Source organism: Physeter macrocephalus, chromosome 14 (assembly GCF_002837175.3).
Source record: "Physeter macrocephalus isolate SW-GA chromosome 14, ASM283717v5, whole genome shotgun sequence".
Classification (NCBI taxonomy): Eukaryota; Metazoa; Chordata; class Mammalia; order Artiodactyla; family Physeteridae; genus Physeter; species Physeter macrocephalus.
In genome coordinates, this window is record NC_041227.1 from 89,034,412 (window position 1) to 89,060,949 (window position 26,538).

At 49.6% G+C, this 26,538-nt stretch overlaps 2 protein-coding genes and 9 non-coding genes across 18 annotated transcripts in view; 5 read left to right on the top strand and 6 right to left on the bottom strand.

Moving 5' to 3' along the window:
- TRNAP-CGG (transfer RNA proline (anticodon CGG)) overlaps positions 1–57 on the top strand; it is a 72-nt gene extending 15 nt beyond the window's left edge. The window contains exon 1 of the tRNA in view: positions 1–57. This exon is cut by the window's left edge and continues 15 nt beyond it. This is a non-coding gene — a tRNA (tRNA-Pro).
- Positions 58–673: 616 nt separating this feature from the next.
- TRNAD-GUC (transfer RNA aspartic acid (anticodon GUC)) lies at positions 674–745 on the top strand. The gene has a single exon. It is a non-coding gene; the product is annotated as a tRNA-Asp (tRNA).
- A 362-nt stretch (positions 746–1,107) lies between these two features.
- TRNAG-UCC (transfer RNA glycine (anticodon UCC)) lies at positions 1,108–1,179 on the bottom strand. The gene has a single exon. It is a non-coding gene; the product is annotated as a tRNA-Gly (tRNA).
- A 606-nt stretch (positions 1,180–1,785) lies between these two features.
- On the top strand, positions 1,786–1,857 carry TRNAW-CCA (transfer RNA tryptophan (anticodon CCA)). The gene has a single exon. It is a non-coding gene; the product is annotated as a tRNA-Trp (tRNA).
- A 6,398-nt stretch (positions 1,858–8,255) lies between these two features.
- On the top strand, positions 8,256–14,364 carry AURKB (aurora kinase B). 8 transcript variants are annotated; one of them, XM_055090659.1, is made up of 9 exons: positions 8,256–8,379; positions 8,711–8,782; positions 10,410–10,464; positions 10,537–10,539; positions 10,713–10,904; positions 11,205–11,343; positions 11,446–11,594; positions 12,318–12,492; positions 12,666–12,969. In XM_055090659.1, the coding sequence occupies exons 1-9, from the start codon at positions 8,256–8,258 to the stop codon at positions 12,837–12,839; spliced, it is 1,083 nt and encodes a 360-aa protein (XP_054946634.1). In that variant the 3' UTR covers positions 12,840–12,969. The 8 variants fall into 8 exon arrangements, with proteins under 8 accessions (XP_054946634.1, XP_023983743.1, XP_054946633.1 ...); XM_055090658.1 differs by lacking the exons at positions 10,537–10,539; positions 12,666–12,969 and adding exons at positions 10,198–10,300; positions 14,005–14,364 and having other exon boundaries at positions 8,263–8,423; XM_007126616.2 differs by lacking the exon at positions 10,537–10,539 and adding an exon at positions 10,198–10,300 and having other exon boundaries at positions 8,274–8,423.
- Positions 14,365–18,029: 3,665 nt separating this feature from the next.
- BORCS6 (BLOC-1 related complex subunit 6) lies at positions 18,030–19,882 on the top strand. The gene has a single exon (XM_007126613.2). The coding sequence runs from the start codon at positions 18,111–18,113 to the stop codon at positions 19,167–19,169; it is 1,059 nt and encodes a 352-aa protein (XP_007126675.2). The 5' UTR covers positions 18,030–18,110; the 3' UTR covers positions 19,170–19,882.
- A 660-nt stretch (positions 19,883–20,542) lies between these two features.
- On the bottom strand, positions 20,543–20,616 carry TRNAI-AAU (transfer RNA isoleucine (anticodon AAU)). Its single transcript has one exon. It is a non-coding gene; the product is annotated as a tRNA-Ile (tRNA).
- Positions 20,617–20,904: 288 nt separating this feature from the next.
- Positions 20,905–20,978, bottom strand: TRNAT-AGU (transfer RNA threonine (anticodon AGU)). Its single transcript has one exon. It is a non-coding gene; the product is annotated as a tRNA-Thr (tRNA).
- A 266-nt stretch (positions 20,979–21,244) lies between these two features.
- On the bottom strand, positions 21,245–21,326 carry TRNAS-GCU (transfer RNA serine (anticodon GCU)). The gene has a single exon. It is a non-coding gene; the product is annotated as a tRNA-Ser (tRNA).
- A 201-nt stretch (positions 21,327–21,527) lies between these two features.
- On the bottom strand, positions 21,528–21,609 carry TRNAS-GCU (transfer RNA serine (anticodon GCU)). Its single transcript has one exon. It is a non-coding gene; the product is annotated as a tRNA-Ser (tRNA).
- A 428-nt stretch (positions 21,610–22,037) lies between these two features.
- TRNAW-CCA (transfer RNA tryptophan (anticodon CCA)) lies at positions 22,038–22,109 on the bottom strand. Its single transcript has one exon. It is a non-coding gene; the product is annotated as a tRNA-Trp (tRNA).
- Positions 22,110–26,538: the final 4,429 nt, after the last annotated feature.

Here is a 26,538-nt window from a genome sequence, read left to right on the forward strand (position 1 = left end):
GGGTATGATTCTCGCTTCGGGTGCGAGAGGTCCCGGGTTCAAATCCCGGACGAGCCCGGCCTTTCGGTTTTGCGGAAACCAGAGCACCAAGGCGGTTGTTACTTGGAACGGCGCTGAGGAGGCTGGGCTGCAAAGTGATCAGAGTGAACGGAGGGCTTGAAGGAGGTGTGCCGGGAGCTCTTTTGTTCTGAGTGGACACCCGGGTGGCAGGAAGAGGCTCGCAGCGCGCAGTCCTTCCCAGAGTGCCAGGAAGAGGGCAGGCACCTCTTGACATGGGCAAGACGCTCGCTTTCTGCTCACCTCCTTCCTACTTGATGCTACTCCTCGGCCGCCAGAGCCTGGTTTCGGTTTGATTGATGTCCGTCAGCTTATAGTAGTGGATGACAGTTAGTGAAACGGGTTGGGACCTATTTAGGGTTAATGTCTGGGAGAGCCCCAGGACTGTCAGAATTCAGGTCTCTGCAGGCTTGGAGGCCGTCTGTCTCTCGGTCACTCCTGCTCGTTTTCGCCCCTCTGGGGACTCGCGCTCAGTTATGGTCTAGAACATGTATAGGTTTGGGTCAGCATTTCTTAGTGGACGGAGGGACAGCATCCACAGGAACCTCGCCATTGGCACGCCGCGCTCGGTGAAGATAGCAGATCAAGCATTTGGAGTAGGCGGTGTTTGTCTCATTCCTCGTTAGTATAGTGGTGAGTATCCCCGCCTGTCACGCGGGAGACCGGGGTTCGATTCCCCGACGGGGAGAAAGGCAGACGTTTTTGCTTACAGCCACTAAATCTTAACTTACTTCGGAAGTACCCGTCCCGGGCCCTAGGATGAAGATAAAAAGAAGACGGGAAGAAAAAAGAAAGCAGAAGGAGAGGGTTTGTCCTGACTCTCAAGCTCACATTCTAAATTTCATGTTTGTTTTATTTCAAGTAACTCGTATTTTAAATGTGTGGCTAAATTATTCTCTCCATTTAATAGGTTTATTGGCCATTATTCTCGCCGTTCAATAAACTTATTAGACGCGTTCATTGACGATAATTTTAAAAACACAAGAAGGCAAACAGCAAAACACCGTCACGCGTAATTCGGGGGGTGGGGGGAAAAGTTTTAGATTACTCTGCGTTGGCCGGGAATCGAACCCGGGTCAACTGCTTGGAAGGCAGCTATGCTCACCACTATACCACCAACGCTCCACTGTCTTCCTTGCTTATTGAAGTTCCTAAATACTGAGTTAGGTCTACAGGGTCGTGGCTTGAGTGATAACGAGTCAGGGCCTAGGCGAGGAACGGACGAAAGCGACACCGACACAGAAGTAACGGGTGCAGTGTGCGAGGCACTCACGTGTGAGCGGCGCTTGGCTCCCTGCACCGCCAGTGAGCTCCAGTCACCACGCGAGGGACTGTTTGATTATACCCAGTCTACAGACGAGGAAACTAAAGTCAAGAGAAGCCAAATAGGGGAAGAGCTGGGATTAAATCTAAGATTTATCCAGGGCGCCAGATCTGCACCGACACTTTATTAACCCCCAAAATAAATCTCAAACACATGAAGTAATTTCTCTGTTGAGTGAGCTCAATGTGTACCAAGGTTAAAGAATTGGGCCTTAAACCAAGTGCGTCTAAACCCAATTTGTCCAGCGGAGGATGGTCAATCCCTTGGTGCGCGCGCATCTAGCCCACTGGCGGCTCGCAGAACCGCTCTGACAAAGGGCCGGGCGGGGCCTGAGAATAAAACTCCGCCCCTTGATGCTGACGACGCATCTGTTCACGAGGTCCGTCAAACGGCGGCTTCGGGAAGGCCTCGTGGCGCAACGGTAGCGCGTCTGACTCCAGATCAGAAGGTTGCGTGTTCAAATCACGTCGGGGTCAAAAGGTTCTTTTCGATAGCCGGATAGTTTTGCAAGTGAGATTCTTTTCCGCGAAAGAAACAAAAGAACCTTGTGTTATTATATGAAAAAAAAGAAAAAAGGAACCTGCTTCTGGGATTTTTTTTCACTAAAGTATCTGAGTTTTCTACTAAAATACAAATTTTGGAACTTTTATTTTCATCTTACTGTTTCCATCAAATCAACCAATTAAAATAATAATACCTTTAATCTCATAGATATTTTAGATATCCTAACACAGAAATTGTTCATAAACAGTCACCAATTCTTGTTCCGAAAATGTATTTTGGAGCAATAAATGTTCTTTATTGAAAAGAATGTAGCAATAATGAATAACTTTAAAGTAATAATGATAATTCATAGTCCTCCTAAACCAGTGGTTTAATTTTTGGCAATTTAAGTTCCACTTGCCAGGGGTGTCCATAATCTTGTACTCCAGTATTTTCACTTATCATTGCAATAGGAATAGGATTCTATTATCTTTATAATTAGAATTTTAATGAACATCTGACTTCAAGGACAATGCTGTAAGTTATTAAGCAATTCTTCTAAAGTTAGACATTCTGGTTGTCTGCTGGTTATCTGCATTTTTTTCCCATTATTTAAAGTGTTACCATGTACATCCTTTTTTTTTTTTTTTTTTTGTCTATGACACGAATTCCTGAAACTCCAGTTCCAGGGTTAAAAGTTCCCCTTAGCTAAACAGCTAACTGTACTGCTTTTGTTACTTTTTCAACTAAAAGCGATCTTTCTTTTTTCTTTCGTTTCCTCTCTTTTTAAAAAACAATTATGTTTCCATTACCGTGTTCTTGTATTCAGTTCAATTTCTTTTTTTTTTTTAATGGCTTTAATCATCTCTGATGTTCCCTCCATGCGGTAGAACATAGGGTATTAAATACAAATATTTTGTATTTAATTTGCGTTACATACAAATATTCTCCAGACTTCACTGCCGTCACTAGAAGCCCAGAGCTATGTGTATTTTTGCTGCTTCTGGTATACTGAAAAAAAAAAACAACGAAGAAATTTAAGCCATCCACTCCACAGGCCTTGTCTTTCCCAGTGGGGATTTCTTCCTTGACATCTCTTTCCTTAACTAATAGCGCCTTTTGTTAGTGTCACAGGCTTGGGCTGCAGGAGAGGAATTTGAGCCGTCTCACCACAGCGCACAAAGCAGCCACCCACCCAGGCTGGAATCTGTGCCTCGCCTTCCCCTCCTCTCCCTAGTCCCAGGACCGCCTTCTGCCAGAGTGGTCACTGTGTTACGTGTGTCAAAACTGAGGCTGACAGTCCGCCAGCCTTTGTTGCAGAAGCCAAGTGTGCTCGATTTGAGAACCGCTGATGACTTAGCAAGGGGACAGTTTAGGAGCGTTGGTAACCTAATGCGGAAGGAGTGTGAAGGGGCAGTCGGTAATCCTGCATCCCCTGCTCAGTGTCCACCCAGAACAGGGCCCCTTTAAGGAGATACAAAATAGTAATTTTCTCATTCTATCTTTCCTTCTACATTAAAAAAAAATTTTTATTCGAGTATAGTTGATTTATAATGTCGTGTTAGTTTCTGCTGTACAACAAAGGGAATCAGTTATACATATACATATATTCACTCTTTTTTAGATTCTTTTTCCATATAGGCCATTACAGAGTATTGAGTAGAGTTCCCTGCCCTATACAGTAGGGCCTTATTAGTTATCTATTTTATATATAGTATTGTGTATGTGTCAATCCCCCTCCCCCCGCAACCATGTTTGTTTTCCACGTCTGTGACTCTATTTCTGTTTTGTAAGTAAGTTCATTTGTATCATTTTTTTTAGAGTCCACATATAAGCAACATCATATGATATTTACCTGTTGCTGCACTTTTTTTGTTTTTTTTTTGGCCACGCTGCCCAGCTTTCAGCATCTCATTTCCCTGACCAGGGATTGAACCCGGTCCAGGCAGTGAAATTGCCGAATCCTAACCACTGGACCACCAGGGAACTGAGAGACTTACTTTTAACTAGTCTGTATAGATTTTATCATGTTCATGTATATTTAAAAACCAATACATCAACAGAATGGTTAAATCTCACAAACATAATGTTGAATGAGAAAAGTCAGGCGCCAGAGAATATATACTGTGTGATCCCATTTGCGTAAAGGTCAAAACAGGCAAAACCAGTATGTGGGTTAGAAGTCAGGACAGTGGTTACTCTTGGGACAGGTGGGGAGTGACTTGGAAAGAAGGCTGGGGGTCCTTCTGGGGTGCTGAAAATATTCTGTTTCTTGATCTGGGTGCTGGTTACCCAGAGGTGTTCAGTTGGTGAAAATTTGTCCAGCTGCACATTTTCCAGTATGTACACTTCAATAAAGCATTTTACGATGCATCAGAAGTGTAGTGTAGAGGCTTCTTGTACCGCCACATGGGCAGGGGCACTGTCCCTGCTGATCCAGTCCCTGAGGACGCACACATGGACCTGGAGGGGGCCTCAGGCCTCAGTCTCCGTGGCAGGGATGTTTGGTCCAGGCCTGCAGTTTGTACCAAAGACGAACACTTGGGCTCTAATGGCCAAGAGCAAACCCCAGCGATGATGTTTGACCTGGGAATGCTCAGGAGGAGTCTGGATGGAGGAGAGCAGCCGGGTCTTGATGCACCTACTCAGCTCATCAGCGTTGCCTCAGGTTCACCTTGAGGAGGACAACTTAGTGGGGAGACATGGGGAGTATTGGCTAGGCTCCTCCAACAAGGCCCTTCCAGAACCTTCTGAGTCTACTACTCCTCGTCCCTGGAAGGGGCTTATTGGCTGACGATGAGAATTCATGTCTTGAAATTTCTTTGTGGGGGAGGGGAGATAGGGGAGAGGGGGAGGGGGGACTTCCCTGGTGGTCCAGTGGTTAAGGCTCCACGCTCCCAATTCAGGAGTCCCGGGTTCAATCCCAGGTCAGGGAAATAGATCCCCTCATGCATGCTACAACTAAGACCTGGCATAGACAAGTAAATAAATTTCTCTGGGGGATAGTCCATTATCAGAAATAAAAGGACTGACATGTATGCCTCACAAACATTACAGTATCCCAGCCATCCAGCCTGACCTTTGGAACACGCTACATTCTGACCCTTCCCAGTCACTGGAAAATTCAGCTCTGGGAGTAGAATAGTGACAATTGCCCCTCAAGGACACCTCTCAATGTTCCTTGGCCAGTAGCCAGAATCCTCAATCTAAGAGGAACTGGGAGGCAAAAAGCAAAGCAAGAGGAAAGAAGAAGAGAGTTAGACTTGGAGGAATTTTCTCATTTACATCTTTATAAACCTGGAGAATCCCTGCGGGAGAGTGGATGCTGAGCTTGCCTCACCAAAGAGAACAGCCCACAGTTTTGGATGGGGCTGCCCTGGAGGTAGATTGCTAGTACCAGTGTGGCCCACAGACTGGTGCCACTTCATGAACTGTTACTTTTATGTCCGAGATGAGTATAGAATTTGAGAGCTACGTATTTTACAACTCTTACAGCATTTGTCAGAGTACTTTTATAAACGTTGGTTATAACCAAAAAAAAAAAGTGAGCTTGTTATTTTCATATTTTTTAGATTTCATTTTTCAAGGAACTCATTTTTATTGTATTTTATAAAAGTATCAATCTGTGATAGATTGACAATAATTAAGGCTGGTTCTTCCCTATAGATCGTTGGAGGAGCACTGGGGTAAATAACAGAGATTTTGTTCGCTAACTTGAACAGGCAGCTGATAGTTGCCTAGCTGCTAGAACAGATAGGTTTTGTTTTGCTTTGTTTTTTGTGACTAATGCAAATCTCGATTTTATGCTGGCCCATCAACTATTCCTGAAAGGGCAAATGTCTTCCAACATAATGTGCAAGTGGGAATTTAAAGACTCCAGGGGACAGAGATACTGTATGAGATCTAACAGGCATATCCCACCCATGCACTGTGTCCCTGACAGGTTCTAGAAAAATCTCCCTTCACTAGATTATGAGGCATAAAGTACACTGCAAGTGACAGGATTTTTATAAAGCTCTTCATTAGCTAGTCACTCTATGCCAAATATGTTGATAAAGGCACTGAAGTTGAAATGGGCTCCTTGATCTTTGGAAGCGGGGTTGGGCTGACCTTGAGTGAAAACAGCACTGTACCTCCAGTGGCACATGCCTGTTTCTACCACCACACCCCCTGTCTGCTTTAACTCTGGGGGCTGGAAGAGATACTCGCCGTTACCAGCCTCCTCTGCAGTAGTCATGTGACGCAGTTCTAGGCAAGGAGATCTCTACCGGGAACTTTTTGGCGGGGGCTGCTCCTTGGGGCTTGTGGGGATCTTACTTCCCTGACCAGGGATCAGACAGGGTTCCATGACAGTGAAAGCACCGAGTCCTAACCACTGGGAAGCCAGGGAATTCCCATACTGGGAACTTTCAGAAAGGCTTCTGCTTTTCCTGATAAAAGAGACAAGAGACTGTTGGAATCCATCTTGCAATCGTAAGGGAAAATGTTAAGAGAATCACGGAGAGGCCAATCCAGATCTCTAACATTGTTCAGTTCCTGAGCCAACTATGTACTTTCTGATTTCTTGTTATGTAAGAGAAAATAGATGTCTACTGTTTATGCCATTGTTAACTGAGTTTCCTGTTACTTGCAGTCAAAGGCTGTGAACTGATCTAGAAACCCATTAGGACTTATTTCGTTTACATCGGGTTGAATCATATGAAATTGGTATTTTCTGTAGGTCAGAATGATTGACTGTCAGTAGTTTTGCATCATTCAACCCAAATGACTACAAACACTCTAGGTCTGTAGATGTGTGTCGGTTAGTATGCTTTTAACAGCAAATAACAGAACTCTTAACTCAATGCATTAGAGAAGGAAACCTATTGGGTCATGGAAGGAAATGGCTGAAATAGGCATCCAGAGGTTCAACATTGTCATCAAGTTCTCGGGTTCTTCCCAGGCCTCTCTTCTGCCTTCTACAATGTCAGCTTCGTACTCAGCCTGCTCCCTGCAGGAGCACCACCACCAGCGATGCAGGCTATGTGCTTTCTTGTCCAGTTCCAGCAGGAGAAAAGGAGCTTCTGTCCAGCATTCTGGACAAGAATCCTAAAATTCCCACTAACTGACTCACTAAGGTCACACGCTTATCCCTGAACCAGTGACCATGATCCCAGAATAAAGGGTGTTGACTGGTGTAAATCAGACAGGGTCCACTCCTGGACCTGGGATGGGGTCAGCTTCCCCCTCAGACCCACAAAACTCTAGTTGCCTTCAGGAAGTGGGAATCGCTGGGAGAACGGATGCTGGCTAGATAACCACAAAGTCCCCTACAACGTGTCTCCATCAAGTTAGCGATTTGGGGTTGGCAGCAACAGAAACCAACAACACAGAATGGGGAGGCAGGTGGTTCCCTAAAACGAAGTTAGAGTGTTATTATTAGAAGAAAGATGAAGGGTGCTGGACAGGCAGTATTTACAAATATCCACTAGTTATTTCATAGAAGGTCCCCAAATCTATTTATTTAACCCAATAATGAAATTTGGGGTCGGAAAGAGCAGAGAAGGGAGTGCGGCAAGAAGGAGGAAAGTGAGAGTGGGTCCAAGCAATTTGGCCTTGGTCAGGGGACCTGCAGAGAAAGGTCCTCTGGTAGAAAAATCTTATTAGGAATGTGAGTGAAAGACTCAAAGAACAAAATAATAATGACATAAGAATAAACGCACACGGACTCCCCTGGTGGTGCAGTGGTTAAGCATCCGCCTGCCAATGAAGAGGACACAGGTTCTAGCCCTGGCCAAGGAAGATCCCAAGTGCCCCGGAGCAACTAAGTCCGTGCGCCACAACTACTGAGCCTGCGCTCTAGAGCCCACGAGCCACAACTACTGAAGCCGGTGCCTAGAGCCGTGCTTCTCAACAAGAGAAGCCACCACAATGAGAAGGCTGCGCACCAGAAAGACCCGATGCAGCCAAAAAAACCAAAAAACCCCACAACATTGTAAATCAACTGTATTTCAATAAAAGTTATTTAAAACTTAAAAAAAAAGAATAAACACACATGCCAACGAACAAGCAATAAAACTTGAATGGAGAATCTGACTTAGTATATCAAGGGTAGCATTTAAATTCCCTTGGGAATGGTGCAGCTTGTTTAACAAATGATGCTGGCATAACTGGCTCTCTGGCAGAAAACAAAGTTAAACCCTAGTTCATACATATACACAAGGATAAATTCCTATCGATGACTTAAATTTTAAAAACACAACAAAACAAAACAAAAAAACCCATGAGACTATTTCGGGGGTCGAGGGAAACTCCTAAGCCGGAACCCGAGCTGCTCCGGCGCTCGCATTCCACCTTTTCCATTGGGCCCCTAGGGCTACGTAATAGGACACCCAGCCAATGAGGATTGGGCATGGGCGGCGTGCTCAGCCAATGGGGCCAGGGCGGGAGATTTGAAAGGACCTCTGCGTGGGCGCGGCCGGGCAGGTTCAGTTGTTTCCCAGCGGCCAGGGAGGTGGCTGTGCCGCAGGCTCCAGGTGAACTGTCCTCCTTTCGGGGGCCTTGCGCCGGGAGAGGCCAGGTGATCCGGCAGGTCGGGGTGGGGGGGGTCCGTTGAGCGGGCCCGCGCGCACTATGCCGGGCTGCTGGTTGCTCTAAAGTGGAGAGAGGGTCCTGGAAAGAGGTGAGGCCGGTAGCAGGGCTTGGGCAGAGAGGCGAGCTCCGGGATGCGCCCTGATGAGGCCAGCTTGTAAACCTGCTCCCTTTCACCAGCACCAGACAAGCGCTTACGGCTATATCTGTCCGACCCCTCACTCTCTCTCTCCCTTTTTTCTGCTTCTCACGGCTCTGCTTCTCTTTTCTGCCCAGTTCCCTCCCCCTTCCCTTCTAAGGATGGCCCAGAAGGAGAACGCCTACCCCTGGCCCTACGGCAGGCAGACGGTAAGGGCTTTCCCACTTCCCCTCCCCCCACCCGCGTGGCGAGGTCCCGCTTGCAGATTGGAGGTCCTGCAGAGGGCTATCCTCTTACCACTTTCTTCCCGGCTTTGCACCAGTTTATGGGCCCCAGTCTGGTCATTTGTGGCCACATCCTATCAGGTGCTGCCAACTTGAGTTTGACCAGCCTGTGAGGACCTCTGCAGAGCCGAGCCTATTTGTCACATCCAGATGACATCTGGGACTGAGCAGGCAGGGTCTGGCCTTTTGGGCATGATTCCCAACCCTTGTCCTGAAAAAATAGGCTAGGCAGGAAATAGAAATAGACTCTGGAAGGATTTAGATAAGTATATAAGTTTAAAAGGTCGAGGACAAGTCTAAATTAAGAATTTATTTTAATGACTGGTGTGAAGTAAGCATTCAATGGCTTTATTTTCCAGTTGTCCCAACACCTTTCACTGAAGAGTCTACCCTCTGATTTGAAATGCTACCTTTATTACATATATTAAATTCCCACATATATGTGGATCTATTTCTGTACTCCATTTTGTTCAACTTGCTTATTTGTAAATTCCATGCTAATATCACTGTTTGCAAGCAGGTCTGTAGGGGCACCGAGGCTTTCTTCCTCTGTTGGCTAAAGAAGAAAGAAGGGGCCCTGCATGGGCTTTGCTCTCTGTTTGTGGGGCTTGAGTATCCGGGGGGGGGGTCCGTATGTCCCCTTGTCCACCAGCTGCCTCCCTGGTGAAGCTCTGAATGAGGCTGTCAATAGTAGAAGCTGAATGAGAAAACATTGTCATGCCTACACTGGTCACTCCTAAAAAAAAGGGGTGTATATTACTCAGAAGTTGAAAGTGAAAAGTGGTCCAGGGCCATTACAGTAGCCCTCAGTGTCCCTAAAGCCTGTTGTTGCAAAGGGGTAAATGCTGCGATTTGCTGAACACTCAAGGCCCCAAGGACCTTATCTGAGACTCAACAGACTGAGCTTAGGGGACCATGAGAATACCGCTGTGCTAAAACTCCTTGAATTGTGTGTGTTCATTACCCCAGCCTGTACTGCCCCCTGGGGTGGGGGGCTGGGTAAATGAGTGGTGTTATGGACAAGACTTTGAAGGTTGGACAGCCTTGGGCCTGAGAATGTGGAGTGGGCCAGGGCCAAAGAGGTGAGAGGTTAGGTGTGAGGGTAAGTCCCTATCTTAGGCTGACTTAGGTTGTTTATTAATAACTCATTTTATATGGGGCTCTGAGCAGAGTCTTGGGGCTGAGTAGCAAAACTGTGGTCTCAGTGTTCCTCTTTGAACTGGGGATGGGGTAGGTGGGTGGGTGGCTTTATAGCAAGTCCTGAAATGCTGCTTGTAGCACATTCCACCCCGGTCACTGGGATAAAGGCACTCTCAGAGCTCCCCCCTGGTCCTTCTCAGGCTCAGTCTGGCCTGAACATCCTGCCCCAGAGAGTCCTCCGGAAGGAGCCTGTTACCCCATCTGCGCTTGTCCTCATGAGCCGCTCCAATGCCCAGCCCACAGGTAACTAGGACAAGGGGAGGGCATCGACCTGAGGGGACTAGGGTCTGGGAAAGGTGGACGGGGATGAAAATGTCAAAGGATGGCCTCAATTTCCCTGTTCTTTCCTTAGCTGCCCCTCTCCAGAAGGTGGTGGAGAACAACAGTGGGACCCCCAACTTCTCAATGTAAGCGCCCCAAGCCTCGGGGTGGCAAGAGAGGGGGAGGGACAGTGAACAGGTAGGAAATGGGGGAGGTAGAAGGTAAGGGCAGGAGGAACAGGGAGGCAAGGAAGCCTGATCCATCCTCAGCTCCCCTGGAAGAGAAACAGGGCTGCGGGCAGGATGGGCTGAGGTGCAGGGAGAAGGCAAACACCTCAGAGGACCGACTAACCGGTACTCAGCTGCCTACCACCCCACCCCCACACCCCTAACAGGCGTTCCTTCACAATCGACGACTTTGAGATTGGGCGTCCTCTGGGCAAAGGCAAGTTTGGGAATGTGTACTTGGCTCGGGAGAAGAAAAGCCGTTTCATCGTGGCGCTCAAAGTCCTCTTCAAGTCTCAGATAGAGAAGGAGGGTGTGGAGCACCAGCTGCGCAGGGAGATCGAGATCCAGGCCCATCTGCAGTACGGGTCAAAGCCCTTCGAGCCAGAGTGCCCCTGGCTCCTCAACTCCCGGCTCCTCTTCCAATCCCGCCATATCCGGACTGTCTTCTCTGCAGCTGTGGTCAGGCAGCCCCAAGGAGCTCTCAATCCTGGCCAGAGCCTTGAACCCAGAGAGCCGCGTCCAGTTCCCCCTTAGCACCGCCAGCCTGATGTCCCCTGCCTGGGGACAGGCTGACCCAGTTTGCCACAGTGGGACCCGTCACCTTTCCCATTTCCTTACGCCAGGATACGGCCTGACGCTTCCTCCGTCTCCTCTCCCAGGCATCCCAACATCTTGCGTCTCTACAACTATTTCTATGACCGGCGAAGGATCTACTTGATTCTGGAGTATGCCCCCCGGGGGGAGCTCTACAAGGAGCTGCAGAAGAGCCGCACTTTTGACGAGCAGCGAACAGCCACGGTCGGGGCGGGTGGGCACCTGGGGCACCGGCCGGAGGCTGGGGGGACGCTGCTTGCAGCCCGAAGTCCATCCTTGTCTGACTGCCTGTCATTGGCCCCCCAGATTATGGAGGAGCTGGCAGATGCTCTGATATACTGCCACGGGAAGAAGGTGATTCACAGAGACATAAAGCCAGAGAATCTGCTCTTGGGGCTCCAGGGAGAGCTGAAGATTGCCGACTTCGGCTGGTCTGTACACGCCCCCTCCCTGAGGTATGGTGGGCCAGGAGGCCGGCCCTGGGTGTGAGGCTGGGACATTCAAACTAAAACCACTCCAGATCTTGTTACCCAGAGACATTTTGGGTTGTTCTCATGTAAATATACAGACACAGCAATATCTTTACAAAAATAGGAGACTCTCTGGGAATTCCCTGGCGGTCCAGTGGTTAGGACTCCGCACTTTCACTGTTTTGGCCTGGGATTCAATCCCTGGTTGGGGAACTAAGATCCTGCCAGCCACGCAGTGCGGCCAAAAAAAAAACAAAACCAAACCAAAAATAGGAGACTCAGTTTTGCCACCCAGGTTTCTCACTTGAAATATATTGGGACCTTCTTGCCATATCACTGAGAATACTCCCACGTCATTTTTAATGCCTCCATAGTATTGCATAGTAGAGATGGAACCTGATTAATGTAAGCAGGATGTGCTTGATGGACATTTGAGATTTTTCCTTTAATTCTAAGGTGAACGTTGCCCTCATATCTGATTATTTTAACATACAGCCCTCAGTGTGGAAACGCGGAGGCAGTGTGTAATCCCACCTCTGGGGCTTTAGTGTATGTCTCCGCCCCACTCCTACCCCAAAGGTTCTGTCAGAGCCTGGTTGGAACACTCCCCTGGCACATCCTGGGGTCTCTGGGCTCCCTGTCAAGCTTCAGGGAAAGGAGAGAAGGTCTGGGTCTGGGATCCCTGCCCACTCACACCCCCCCACCCAGGAGGAAGACAATGTGTGGCACCCTGGACTACCTGCCCCCAGAGATGATTGAGGGGCGCACGCACAACGAGAAGGTGGACCTGTGGTGCATCGGGGTGCTCTGCTACGAGCTGCTGGTGGGAAACCCCCCCTTCGAGAGTGCTTCCCACAACGAGACGTATCGGCGCATCGTCAAGGTGGGAGGCGAGCCCCGGGTGCCTGGCTGGGGTCTGTGCTGGCCCAGGGGCCAGGGGCAGGGAGTGGGCATGTCGTAGTTGTGGGGCTTACGTCACTCGCCAAACAGAATGGGCAGTGAAGGGAAAGCAGCCAGGATGAAAGCTGGGGGCCTCCTTCTCCTTTACCTCTGCAGGTGGACCTGAAGTTCCCCCCTTCCTTTCCTGCGGGAGCCCAGGACCTTATCTCCAAGCTGCTCAAGCATAGCCCCTCAGAACGCCTGCCACTGGCTCAGGTCTCAGCCCACCCTTGGGTCCGGGCCCACTCCCGGAGGGTGCTGCCCCCGTCTGCCCTTCAGTCTGTCCCCTGAACTGTCCCTGTCATTTTCTCAGTTGTGTCTGTATGTCTGTATATGTGTAGTCAGGAGAAGGGGTCCCTGGCCTGTTCCCTCATCTGTCTTCTACCTCCTCTTTATCTAATAAAGGCTGAAGCTTTTTGTACTGATGAGTGTAGATGTTTACAGGTGGAAATTGCTGTGAAGGAAGCCACCACCTGTGGGGTGGCTTCCCACCCATGCCGGGTGCCAGGATTGGCATTGCAGCACCGCCCCTGGGAGCACCCTGCCCTCTCAGCTCTAACCCCCACCTGGTCAGCTCCACCCCACCCCCAAGTCTTTTCTTTCCCCTGCTCTGACTCCCAGACCTGGGGATGCTGGGGAGCTCAGCTCCACTCTGCTATGCCTGCACACCAGCCATCTCTGCCCACCTTCTCTCACTACTTGCTCTTAGTTGACCTCTATTCTTTCCCTCTTCCGGTTCACTCCTGCAGACCCAGGAGCAATTGAACATTGTTGTACCCAGAAGTTGTTTGTTTTTCTGCTCTGATGAGGATCTAGCACAGGAGTGAATAGAAGCAGTAATCTTGTTCCTAACCTAAGGTTTAAGGTTTCACTGCTAGATATATGATGCTTCCTGTAGATTTTTAATACATGTCCTTTATCAGGTTGAGGAAGGCCTGGTCGCTTCCTAGTTTGCTAAGGGTTTGGGTGTTTGTTTTGGGGTCGCCGCAACAGCATGCGGGATCTTAGTTCCACGACCAGGGATCGAACCCGCGCCCCCTGCAGTGGAAGCGTGGAGTCTGTTGGGGTTTTTTTGAATCAAAAATAGGTGCTGGGGCTTCCCTGGTGGCGCAGTGGTTGCGCGTCCGCCTGCCGATGCAGCTGCCTGCCGATGCAGCAGAACCGGGCTCGCGCCCCGACCTGGGAGGATCCCACATGCCGCGGAGCGGCTGGGCCCGTGAAGCCATGGCCGCTGGGCCTGCGCGTCCGGAGTCTGTGCTCCGCAACGGGAGAGGCCAGAGCGGAGGGAGGCCCGCATACCACAAAAAAAAAAAAAAAAAAAAAAAATAGGTGCTTATTTTCACCTAATGCTTTTTCTGCATCTGTTGATTATTTGTTCTTTTAAGCCATGTGGTGAAGAACATCAATAAATGTTTTTATTTTCATCTCAGTTACTCATGCTGTATTCAATTCCTAGGGTTGCTGTAACAAATTACCACAAACTCGGTGGTTTAAAACAACAGAAATGTATTCTCTGACAGTTCTGGAGGCCAGGAGTCCACAATCAAGTCGTCTGCAATGCCATGCTCCCCTCAAAGGCTCTAGGAGGAAGTCCTCCCTTGCCTCTTCCAGCTTCAGGTGACTCTGGGCACTTCGTGGCTTGTGGCTGCATCACTCCAATCTCTTGCTTCTGTCTTCACACAGCCTTCCTGTCTTCTCTCTTTTCTCCTCTGTGTCTTATAAGAACACTAGTCATTTGATTTATGGTTCACCCAGGTAATCCAGGATAATATTGTCTCACGATCCTTAATTACATCTGCAAAGACCCTTTTTTCCAAAAAACATCGCATTCATAGGTTCCAGAGGTTAAGATGCAGACTTATCTTTTTGGGGGCTACCATGCAACCCGCTACATATGCCCATAGATTAAAACAACTGAATGATGTTATAAGGCTTAAAAAAAACAAACAAAACCAACAGTCTACCCATTTCTCTGTCCCCACAGACAGCCTATTCCAAATCCTTTTATGGTTTTGTTTTGTTTTTGGTATTTACAGTGTATTTCCAAATCACAGGCTTCTGTTGCTACTTCTGAAGTTTTCAGTTTTAGGCTGTATCTATTGTTTTCCTGCTACAAAATGTACAGATTTCATTCTTTCACTCCACTGCCACCATACACATGTGCATTTTCTGTCCCTCATCCTTCTGATGTAGTTTTATCAAGATTTTGGTTAGATGTATTCGTTTGACAATAGTTCCTGAGTGCTTTCCACAGTCCAGGCACTGTTCTAGAGGCAGGGGAGTGAATAAATAAGAAAAAAAAAAAAAAATCCTCTGAGCTCAGGAAGGTTGCAAGTCTGGAGGATCACTGTCAGTATCCAGTGTGTATGTTACGACCATGAGATGCCAGCCAAGTTGACTCATGACATTCTATACCTTTCTTTTGGAATAGATGTCCCTGAAGTCAATAGCCTGTGCCATTTTCTCACCCACTCTGAACAGATCACACCCCCAAATTCTCCCCCAGCCTGAGCACTTAAAGTTAGCAATATTCATCAGAGTGTCACGTCATTGCATCGTATGGGCCTGAGATGGAGCATGAAAGGTAAAAAAAAAAGCCCATTCTTAGCTCATAGGCCATATAAAAACGGGTGGAGAGCTGGATTTAGCCCACAGGTCATATTTTGCTGACCCCTAATGTAGTGGACGCTGTTGTTGCTCCCCCATAGCCCCTCCTCCGTCCTCCACTGTGTTGCTGCTACTTCAATTTGGAGGGAACTGACCCACCTCTAGCTCCAGGAGGAGCATAATTGTCCTAACCTAATCGGTTAATTCTTTTTTTTTTTTTTTTTAACGGTACGCGGGCCTCTCAGGCTCCAGACGTGCAGGCTCAGCGGCCATGGCTCACAGGCCCAGCCACCCCGTGGAACCCGTGTCCCCTGCATCGGCAGGCGGACTCTCAACCACCGCGCCACCAGGGAAGCCCTTTTCTTTTTTTCTTTCTTTTTTTTTTTAGTTAATTCTTCAATCACCTTGCCAGAGTGATTGCTTCCAAATACCCAATCCTAAGTCAATAAGATATGGTATCACCCTGACCAAAGTGACTAAATTGGGCATGTGAACCAGTTTAGGCCAATGAGATGTGACAAGAGATTAACTGGGGCTCTTGGGAAAGATGCATCCTTGTTCTTCTGTGAGGTCTAACAGAAGCTAGTTCTTTCTCCCCTTCTGGAAGGTATGGGAGTATATCAGCCAGGGCTTCTGGTTGCATGCAACAGAAAACAATTCAGGTTCATTTAAGCAGAAACAGACCTTATATGAGCATCCTGGGTAATTCATGGAATCTCTAAAAGGACTAGGCTTGGAGTCTACACAATCAGGAAAAATTCCACTGCAGAAGTGGTCCAGTAGACCATGGTGGAGCCTGAGCCATGTGCTAGGGAAGCTGGGAAAGTGACTGCTTGGTATTCCAGCTTTTGTAGTGGGAGATGGGCTCTGCCTAATGAGGTGGGAGAGTCCTCAAACACTGGGATTCAGATCCTGGGAGGCCCAAGAGAATGACAAATGATTGCAGTTATGGACTGAATATTTTTGTCTCTCCAAAAATTCATATTTGAAGTTGAAGCCCTAACTCCCAATGTGATGGTATTTGGAGATGGGACCTTTGGAGGTAATTAAGTTTAGATGAGGTCATGAGGGTGGGGTCCTCATGATGGGATTGGTGTCTTTATAAGAAAAGGCCAGAAAGCTAGCTCTCTCTCTCCATCATATAAGGAGACAAGAAGGTGGCCGTCTGCTAGCCAGGAAGAGAAACCTCACCAGGAGCAGAATCAGCTGGCACCTTGGACTTACAGCCTCCAGAACTGGGAGAAAAAAAAAAGATTCTGTTAAGACACCCAGTTTATGATATTTTGTTATAGCAGTTCAAGCAGACAACTATAATCCCCAAAGAATGACAAATGACATAGTGCCACCGTGAGGAAGCCCACTTGGGATAAAGCTACTCCCTCGGAAAGAAACCGGGCCCTTCATGACAGCCTTAGGGCACTGAATGCAGGCTTCTCTGACACCTTAAGACCATTATTGTATGACAATAAATTCCCCTTGTTTTTGTTTGTTTGCTTTTGTTGATTCAACTTGTGTTTTCTGTCACCTGCTGAATACAGAGCATCTGCTTGCTGAGGAGTAAAAGGAAGACGGGGGGGGGGGGTTGTCATTCCCAAAGACATGGGGAGAAGCTTACAGTAGACCATTGGTCTCATGCTGTATTAGTCAGGGCTCTGGGTGCAATTGACAGAAACACATCTTGAATGAGTTCAAGCCAAAAAGGGGAAATTAATGGCTTAGGGTCATTTAATTAATAAATATTTATTGAGCACCTACTATACGCTAGGTACTGTTCTAAGCACTGGGGCTACAAATGAGAACAAAACCGACAGAAAGTCTTACCCTCATGGCACTTACATGAGCATGTAAGCAAAATATATAGTATGTCAGATGGTGATAAGTGCTCCGGAGAAGAGGTAGGGAAGGAAGATGGGGAATTGCTGGAGAAAGTGGTTGAAATTTTAAACAGACTGTAAGGGGAGGCCTCACTGAAAAGATAACATTTGAATAAGGACCTGAAGGAGAGACGGGAAAGAGGAATATCCAAGGTGAAAATTTTTCTTGGTAGACCCAGCCTCAAAAAAAGGGGAGGGCGGGAGGGGATTGCAAGAGCAAGTGTAAATCCCTGAGGGGGCAGCATGTCTGTCTTGTCACAGGAACTGTGAGGAGGCCAGGGAGGCTACAGCAGGACCAGTGAGAGGAAGAGAAGGAAGAGATGAGATCAGAATGGTACCAGGGCTCTGACCTGCAGGGCCATTAATTTATTGAATATTTTACGTAGTGGCAAAATCACACACCATCCTCCAAGAGGAGAGAGACTCAGTTCTGGAGGGGGCAGGAGACAGAGAACAGAGTGCCAAATACACAGGAAAGCCCTTAAGCCCGCTTCGCTGTCCACTGTGAGTCGCTCTGGGCAATTCATTTGCTCGGTCTGTTAGCCGAGGATGATGGAACGAACCATTCAAGCTCTGCTGAGAATTCTGGTTTCATCCTTCGTGATCCACTAGTTGCGGTTGAATCCCGACGGTCCAAGCAGGATATACTATTTCCATCCCCAAAGCCTCCTAGGAATCCCAATTCTGGTCCGCACTACAAGTGTTTGTTAAGCAGCAATTGTGGGCGTGACAATTGTGGGCGGAAAGAGCCCTAGCCCCGCCCCCGGAGGACTCCGTTATTTCAGGATCTCCGCTTCACCTTTAAGATCCGCCCCCTCAACTTTTTGAAAGGGCGGGGCGACGAGCGCAGCTGTCACCTCCTTCTTTCCACCCCGCTGGCTCTCACATGCTTTCAGTCGTTCAATAACAGCTCCTCTCCTGGGACTTCCTGGTTGCCGGGACCAATCAGAGTGTTCTTCCCGTCCTGACCATTGTGAGCCCGAGGCCAATCGGCGCGCCTCTACAACGCCCCTTAAAGGCGCCGCCAACGCCTCCCGAGCCGGGGCGAACCAATTCCTCGGCTCCTTCCCCCAACTGCAGTATGGAGTCGCCCCGGGGGCGGCCTGGGCCCGAAGCCGGCCTTCTAGCTCTGGGGGAACAGCAAGCCGCGATCTTCGGCGGCGGCCCGGGCCGAACGGCCTCTGAGCCGCCCTCAGGCCTCCGGTTGTCCGAGGAGGAGGAGGCCGAAAACGTTGGGGGCGCGAGCCGCCTCCCCAGGGCGTCCCCGAAGACTTCGAGCTGCAGCTTCGTCCACCCGCCGGAATGGGAGGCTCCGGAGGAAGAGCCGGGCCGCGGAGGGACGCCTTATGGGGCAGGGAGCAACCGGGGGGCGCCAGGTCCCGAAAACGACCCGTATGCGTGCTCCTGGCGCAAGGACCCTGAGGACAGGCCTGCATCCGAGGGCGTCTGCCGTCGAGGGAGCCCTGGAGGCGGCGGGTTGGATGTTGAGCAGGAGAAGGAAGAAGACGACGACGAGGCGGCGGCAGCCAGCAGGACTGGCCGTTCCTTCTCCAGCCGCCTTCAGGACAGCCGCAGCCTGGACGGGTTGAGCGGGGCGTGCGGCTGCGCCGGGTCCTCAGGGGGTGCAGAGTCTGGCGCGGGCGGCGGGCGGCGCGCCACTATATCCAGCCCCCTGGAGCTCGAGGGCACGGTGAGCCGCCATGGCGACCTCACCCACTTTGTCGCCAACAACCTGCAACTCAAGATCCGCCTGAGCGGCGCCCCTCAACCCCCGCCCCCTGCCCCTGCGCGGCCCTGTTCGGCGCCCCCACCCACTCCAGCCATTCCTCCCATCGACCCCGCCGTCCTGCGGGACCTGGAGAGGCTGAGTCGGGAGCTGGGCGGCAGGGTGGACCGTCTGCTTCGCGGGCTGGGTGGTGCGGTGCAGGAGCTGACAGCGCTGAGTGTGGGCTGCATCCAGACCTACCGTGATGCCGTGGACTCCCTAGGCGAAGCTGTGGACATGAGCATCAAGGGCATGTACACCCTGCTGGCGCGCTGTGAGGAGCTGGAGAGGGCTCTGCAGCCAGTTCAGGGACTGGCGCGCCAAGTCCGGGATATCCGACGCACCCTGGAGGTGCTGGAGGCCCTGTGCAAGTGACCGGGAGGGCAGGAGAGGCCTGGCAACGCCAGGGTCCAGCAGGATCCTAAGGACTCTTCAGGGAGCCCGGGTGGGACCTGCCCGCCGAGGGGAGGCCTGTATATTGGAGGCTTTTCCAGATACAGTTAGCAGGCCCGCGACCAGTAGCTGGGCCTTACGCAGGTGTACATGGGCAAGTTCTAAAGCCTCTCCTGGTGGGTGGGGATGATGCTCTGCTTCTATTCAGTTGGCCATCTGTAGCTACCTTGTTCTCCCAACTCTCTTCCCTGGTTAGAGCACCATCTCTGGGAAGCCAGGGCTTTAGGTCTGGGCTTGGGAGACATGACTGCCATATGTTCTCAAGAAAGGAGAACAGGGGAGGCTCCAGCCCCACTGTGGCCACCCTGACCTCCAGTGGTCACATCTCAGGTGCCAGGGGCTGTGGGAGCTTGAGGGGTCCTTGGCCACACACCATGCAGACAAGGATGCACACTTGCAGATGGATAACCCCCTGCTTCTGCCCTCTGGCCCCCTGCCCTCCCACTTCCCCAGCCATAACCTGGGTGGAGCTAGAAGGAATGTATTGCATGGTAGAGGGGGTGAGTTGGGAGGGGTCTCACTGCTCTCAGGGTTCAGACAGAATTGTTGCTGGGTTTGAAGCCCACCTGTTATGGAGTGTTCTAATCAGCTTTGGCTTTCTGAGTTTTTGTGAATTAAAGTGCTGCTGCTGCTAAGGCTGAGACTGTGTCTGTGTGGGGTTAAGGGATTGATGGGCCAAAGGTATGGGCATGAGGGTCAGTCTTTCCGTGGAGTTTTCTTGGGGCCAGTGCTGCGAGTGGGGTGGGGGTCCCAGGCCACATGGGGAAAGATATGGTTCCTGCTCCTGAACAGCAGAACGGAGGGGAAATGTAAGACACGGATATGGGCTCAGAGACCCAGTAAAAGCAGAATCAGAAGCAAGGTGATCCAGAAGAGAAAGGGAAGGGGACGTCTTCTCAGTTCCTGAAGAGGACAGGCAGGGCCTGGGCAAACTGGACATTTTGGCTCTGGAGAAAGACTGGAAACGCTTGCTAGCTCCTTTCTTGACCCCATTTCTCACACTCTGCTGATCAGTGCCATATGTATGGTCTGAAACAATCTTTGTTACAATCCTGGGCAGCCTTCCGTTTACAGTCACATAGTAAATTCCAGGAGCCCCCCGTTATGGTCAGGAGATTTGGAAACAGAGATCACAGAAAGAGATCCAGTTTCCTTAAACTTTTCTCCTCTCTCAAGACACTATGACTTGGAAAGAATTTAAACATGTTTCTCTTTGGGGTGTGAAAAGTTCCGGGATTAGGAATGCTCCACAAGCCTTCCCTAAGTACACATTTAAAAAAAAAAAGTTAAGCTACTGGCCCGTACGGGGATCGAACCCGCGACCTTGGCGTTATTAGCACCACGCTCTAACCAACTGAGCTAACCGGCCAGCTGACAGTGGCCTCGAAAAAATGAATCTATGTAAAACACAAACCACTGATCAGTCTTGTCCAGGAAAATTTAAAATTGGGTAAGATTGTTTTGGGAGACAGGAAAACAGAATACGAAAACTGAATCACTTATCGTTTCGGGAAGCAACATCCAAGCTAAAACACTGAAAGGCCGCCTGATAGCAACTGACAGATTCCCGAAGAGATGTGTAAAATTATGTATATAAGCGCCAGATGCCCACAGCTCTTTCCTTGCGGTGTTTGCAAAAGGGAACTAACACCTTCGGAGGCACCGCTGGGATTCGAACCCAGGATCTCCTGTTTACTAGACAGGCGCTTTAACCAACTAAGCCACGGCGCCCGACTTAAATACTTTTTCACCTCGTTCCCCTGGCCAGGTCAGTTCTATGGCAGGTGACTGAATGCCAGGATGTCTTCCTCGCCAACCTTTGGCCGTACTGGAAAACAGCGTAGAAGGGACGAAATCCGCGGCTGTAACCGAGAGAGGGTGAAGGGGCGACACATAAATTGAATCCTGGCCGACCGAAGGTAAGAAGAGAAATTCTTGGATCATTAAAAAAAAAAGAAAAAAAAAAAAATCGAAGGTAGCCCGCCGCAACCTCAAACCGACGAGGATGGGATTCGAACCCACGCGTGCAGAGCACAATGGATTAGCAGTCCATCGCCTTAACCACTCGGCCACCTCGTCACACACGAATCTTTCTTACCCATCTGGCCGTACTGGAAAACAGCGTAGAAGGGACGAAATCCGCGGCTGTAACCGAGAGAGGGTGAAGGGGCGACACATAAATTGAATCCTGGCCGACCGAAGGTAAGAAGAGAAATTCTTGGATCATTAAAAAAAAAAGAAAAAAAAAAAAATCGAAGGTAGCCCGCCGCAACCTCAAACCGACGAGGATGGGATTCGAACCCACGCGTGCAGAGCACAATGGATTAGCAGTCCATCGCCTTAACCACTCGGCCACCTCGTCCACGAGAAAATGGCTTAACATCTCCTCTCTGGGGTCTGGACTCTTTTCAGAGTAAGCGTGAGCCCAACTATGTCGCGAAGGGAGGTGCGTCCCCAGAGATCCCGCCCAGCGACTCGCAGGGCTCTGGTTGCCGAGCAACCTTCTAGCTTGCGCCAGCGCCAGACCCTCTGGGTTGAGCGGTACAGAGCGTGCGTCAGTCCTCAGGAGACCCGCTATCGGCCCAGGTTTACAGTACCCGGATCTACCACAAAAACTACCGCGAGATCATTGCGCTCCCCCGACCGGGCGACTAGAGACTTCGAGCCGGGACCCTCCCCTTCCGGCCCCTGCGAAGAGCTTCTTTTCTGACTTGCGCAATGGGGCTCCAACCGAGTTGAAAATGAGAATAAAAAAAAGTGATCACAACTAACTTTTAGAAAGAGCAAAGCTGACCCCGACGTGATTTGAACACGCAACCTTCTGATCTGGAGTCAGACGCGCTACCGTTGCGCCACGAGGTCCACCGGCTATGAGGATGGACAGGTCCTCCCATGACCATTGGACGGTCAGGCTGCCGGGTCCCGACTATCGAGGCGCAAGAGCCGAGGGCCTTCCGGAACTTCTAAAATCCTGCGGCGTGGTGCCTGCGCTCTCCCTCCGGCATCGTGGGACCCGCAGGGCCCGCCGCACCCCGCAGGGCAGGGCTTTGCGGCCTCCCGGCTCAGCGGCCCCTCCGACCCCGAACCCGGCCTCCTGCCGACCAGCAGGCGGCCCAGAGCTGGTTCCCTGGGGGACCCAGAGCTCACAGCCCAGCGGGGACGGACTGGCACAGAAACATGTGGAAGGACGGATACCAGGCGGAATGTGGTGGAGCAGTGCCAGAGCTCCGGGCGCGTAGGGTCAAGAGATTAGCTCCCCCAGCGGCGGTCTCCTCCCGGGCTGCACACTACAGTCGCCTGCGGAACCTTCCAGATAGCCAAGCACAGGCCCCAGATTTGGAGATTCTGATTTAAAGGTCCAGGGTAGAACCCCGGGTAGGGTCGGGACATTAGCTCCCCCAGCGGCGGTCTCCTCCCGGGCTGCACACTACAGTCGCCTGCGGAACCTTCCAGATAGCCAAGCACAGGCCCCAGATTTGGAGATTCTGATTTAAAGGTCCAGGGTAGAACCCCGGCGTCGATAACTTTGTCAGTTTTGACAATTCCGAGGAATCATTTACCTACAATGAAATGCACAGATCTTAAGTGTTTATTTTGGTGAGTTTTGACAAAGAACAAAGAAAGAAGACCTTTCCTTCACCCTAGAAGGTTCTTTCGTGTCCCTTCCCAATCGATCCCCGCCGCTCCCTTCCCAGAGGCAACCACTGTTCTGATTTCCATCGCCATAAATGTAGGTATCTTTTGAAGCTCCCCAGGTGAGCCAGAGCTGGGAACTTCTGAAGAGTGATACCAGAAGCTTGCAGAGACCCCCCATTTGCTTCTTGAAGGGTAAGAGGCGTTCAAGGGGCCAATATGGTGAAAGAAGTCAGGCTGTGCCTCACTCCTTCCAAGCCAAACGCCTGCACTTTCTGCATAATGGCCATCCCGAAAGTTATCAGGGACCAGGGGCAAGTCAAAGCCCGCTGAGGAGCCTGGCCTTAATTGACTTGGCAACATCTTTAAGAGCCTTCTCCCTTGGTTGTCAGGACACTGCTGTCTGCTCACTTTCCCCAGCCTCTCGCCCTCCCCGCTAGTCTCTTCTTCTGTCCTTTTTGCTAGGAGTTTTGTCTTGTGTCCTCATGCTACACACCTTCCCTGGAGTCAGCCATCACCTGTGTTCTGAGGACTCCTGAATCGCACTCCAGCCTCTGGATTCAGATGTCTAGGGCCTGCTGGACACCTTCACTTGACCCTGTCATACTTCTGAAACCCCGCACCTTGGCTGAGACTGGAATCCAGTCGCACCTCAGATGGGACTCGAATCCACAATCTCTGGCTTAGGAGGGGACTCAAACCCACAGTCTCCCGGCTGAAACCGCACACTTCCTCTCTGGACTTATGAAGCTCAGGTTCTTTTTGTCTCAGCACAGAAGGAATTCAGCAAGAAGCAAAGTGATAGGTAAGAAGTAGATTTATTGAGAGAGATACACACTCCATAAATGGAACGTGGGCCATCTCAGAAAGTGAGAGCTGCCAAAATATAGGGTGGTTAGTTTTTATGGGCTGGATAATTTCATAGGCTAACAAGTGGGAGGATTATTCCAACTATTTAGGGAAGGGCGGGGATTTCCAGGAATTGGGCCACCGCCCACTTTTTGTACTTTTATGGTTGGCCTCGGAACTGTCATGGCGCCTGTGGGTGCGTTATTTAGCATATGCTAATGTATTACAATGAGCCTATAATGAGGCTCAAGGTCTTCTAGAAGTGGAATCTTCTGCCATCCTGGACCTCGTTGGTTCTAACCATTTTATGTCATATCCTCAACGACTATGTCATTCTTTTAACGGTTGTGCCTTGCCCCCTTCCCTCCTGTTTCACCATCACCTTCGGGTTCAAATCCTAATTTATTGGCTGGGCCCCCAAGGCCAAGTGCTTCTTAAGCATGTGGGTCCAGGAACCAGGTTGCCAGTGTTCATAAGCAGGCTTTGCTAATACTAGTTGTGTAACTTGAGCTTCTTAATGAACCTCTCTGTATTTCAATGTCCCGACCTGTAAAACAGTAAAGATTATAATAGTAAAGATTATAGTAGATAATTATTAGAACATGGCTGGTAATCACCACTCAATTATTATGGTTGTTGTTATAATAACTCTCTGGTCCTTGCATGATTCTTCAGCCACTGCCTCCTCCCCTCCCGTGTGACAACGCTGCTGCCTTATTTGCAGTCGCCTAAACTCACCTTGGTCACAGCTGTCTCTGTGCCACTGTCCCTGGTATTGCTTGATGGTCTTCCTGAAATGGAGCAGGACCCTGCGGGGCCCTCCTGGGCACAAATTTTCCTTGTGCCCTGTTTCCCCATTAGCAGGAAAAAGGCTTCATTCAACCTCCCTGACCTTCCCTGGGTACCAAAAGGGCAGATTCTAATAGTTGCTAATCAAGGAAAGGAGGGAATGTAGAAACAAAGGAGAAGCAGTCAAGAAACAATAGTGCAGCAGCATGGGGCAGGGTCCTGGTTCCTCCTCAAGGAAAGTATATAACAATATATCTTTGAGCTCATCTGAAGGAACAAAGACCCCCACCCAGATGGAGGATGGTAATTTCAGGCTGAGCACAATATTACTGGAACACTGCCCTGTTACCTCACCACCAACGAATCAGAAGAAAGTCTGAACACAGTGGAAGATAACAAAGACTACGACCCCCTTCCCTAATGATTACCTGCAACTAGCTTTCCCCATCTCCCTTTAAAAACTTTCATGGTCCAGCAGAATCTTCAGAGTTGGTTCTTGGACATGAGTCCGCCTTCTCCCCAGGTTGCCGATCTCCTGAATAAAGCAAGCTTTCCTTTCCAGCCAACACTTGTCTCTCAAGTATTGGCTTTAGCCAAACCTGAGTTCGGCAATATTCTCAGTCCTTCTTTACCTGGCTGACCCTTACGTACCCCTCCAGACTCAACTGAGAAGCTCTCTCTTCCCCAATTCCTCCCCCACCTGGGGAAGGAGGTCCTTCCTGTGTCTCCTCCAAGGTAACACTTAAGATGCCACCTTTTAGAAATGAAACTGAGTTATTTGTAGTGAGGTGGATGGACCTGGAGTCTGAAGTATTTCCATCATCATGGAAAGTTCTGTTGGACAGTGCTGATCCAAAACTGAGACAATCTGAGACTCAAAAAAAATAACAACTGCAGTGCACTGAAACACACAAAAGATGTTAAAATCTAACAACTAAAAACAAATAATTAGTCACTCAGATGGGAGTGATACTGGGGAACCATTATTCTGAAAACTGGTAAATAATGGAGTGAAAATCACACATTTATCCAACCTTTCCTGTATGACCTGTATCTCATGGTAAACAATGAGTCGATACGGGCACATTCTTATTTACAGGAGAATCCCAGGTGACAAATGCAGAAGGAATGATAGAATTAGGACATCCCCAGTTTGCAACCCCCCCTTGAAATAATGGAACTAGGCAGTGACGATTAATTAAACCAGTAGGTGAAAAACTGATGCGGAACTTTACAGTGGTTGCCTCAGGCTGACTACACCTGAACCCACTGCTCAGGTTAAAAACCAGGAAAAGAGAGACAAGCAAGCATGATGTGCTGCCTGTTAAAAGTCCAAGGCACAGTCATATACATTTTCAAGACAAGGGATCATACATCAAAATGACATACTGATGTATTACATAAAGTTCACCAAGGTACATAGTCCAGGTAAGCACTTACAAAGTGACCGGCAAGTCACCATGACGCCCTACAGAGTTGGGAAAGAATGCTATTCTTTTAAGAAGTTAAAAAAAAAAAAGTTACACTACTAGCATCAGAAGAAAGGGGGAAAAATTGATCTTTACAGTTGAGCAGCCACTTCTGTCTTTGAGGAGCTCTGGCTAATGTGTAATGCAGATACACACTGCACATTAGGGAGAGAGGGAGGAGGGCCAAACAAACACACAGAGAGAATTTTATGTTTAGTTTCTCTTGTCCTGCCTTAAAATATAAATTTTATTTCATCACCAGAATGAGGGAATTCAAGGCTAAGAAAGCTGTATAACAAATGTCTTCATTAGTCAGCTACCCCTAGCACAAGCCCCTTTGTTAAATCTTCACAAATAATATTTCTTTGTCAAAAAATGATATATAGGGCTTCCCTGGTGGCGCAGTGGTTGAGTCCGCCTGCCGATTCAGGAGACGCGGGTTCGTGTCCCGGTCCGGGAAGATCCCACATGCCGCGGAGCGGCTGGGCCCGTGAGCCATGGCCGCTGAGCCTGCGCGTCCGGAGCCTGTGCTCCGCAACGGGAGAGGCCAC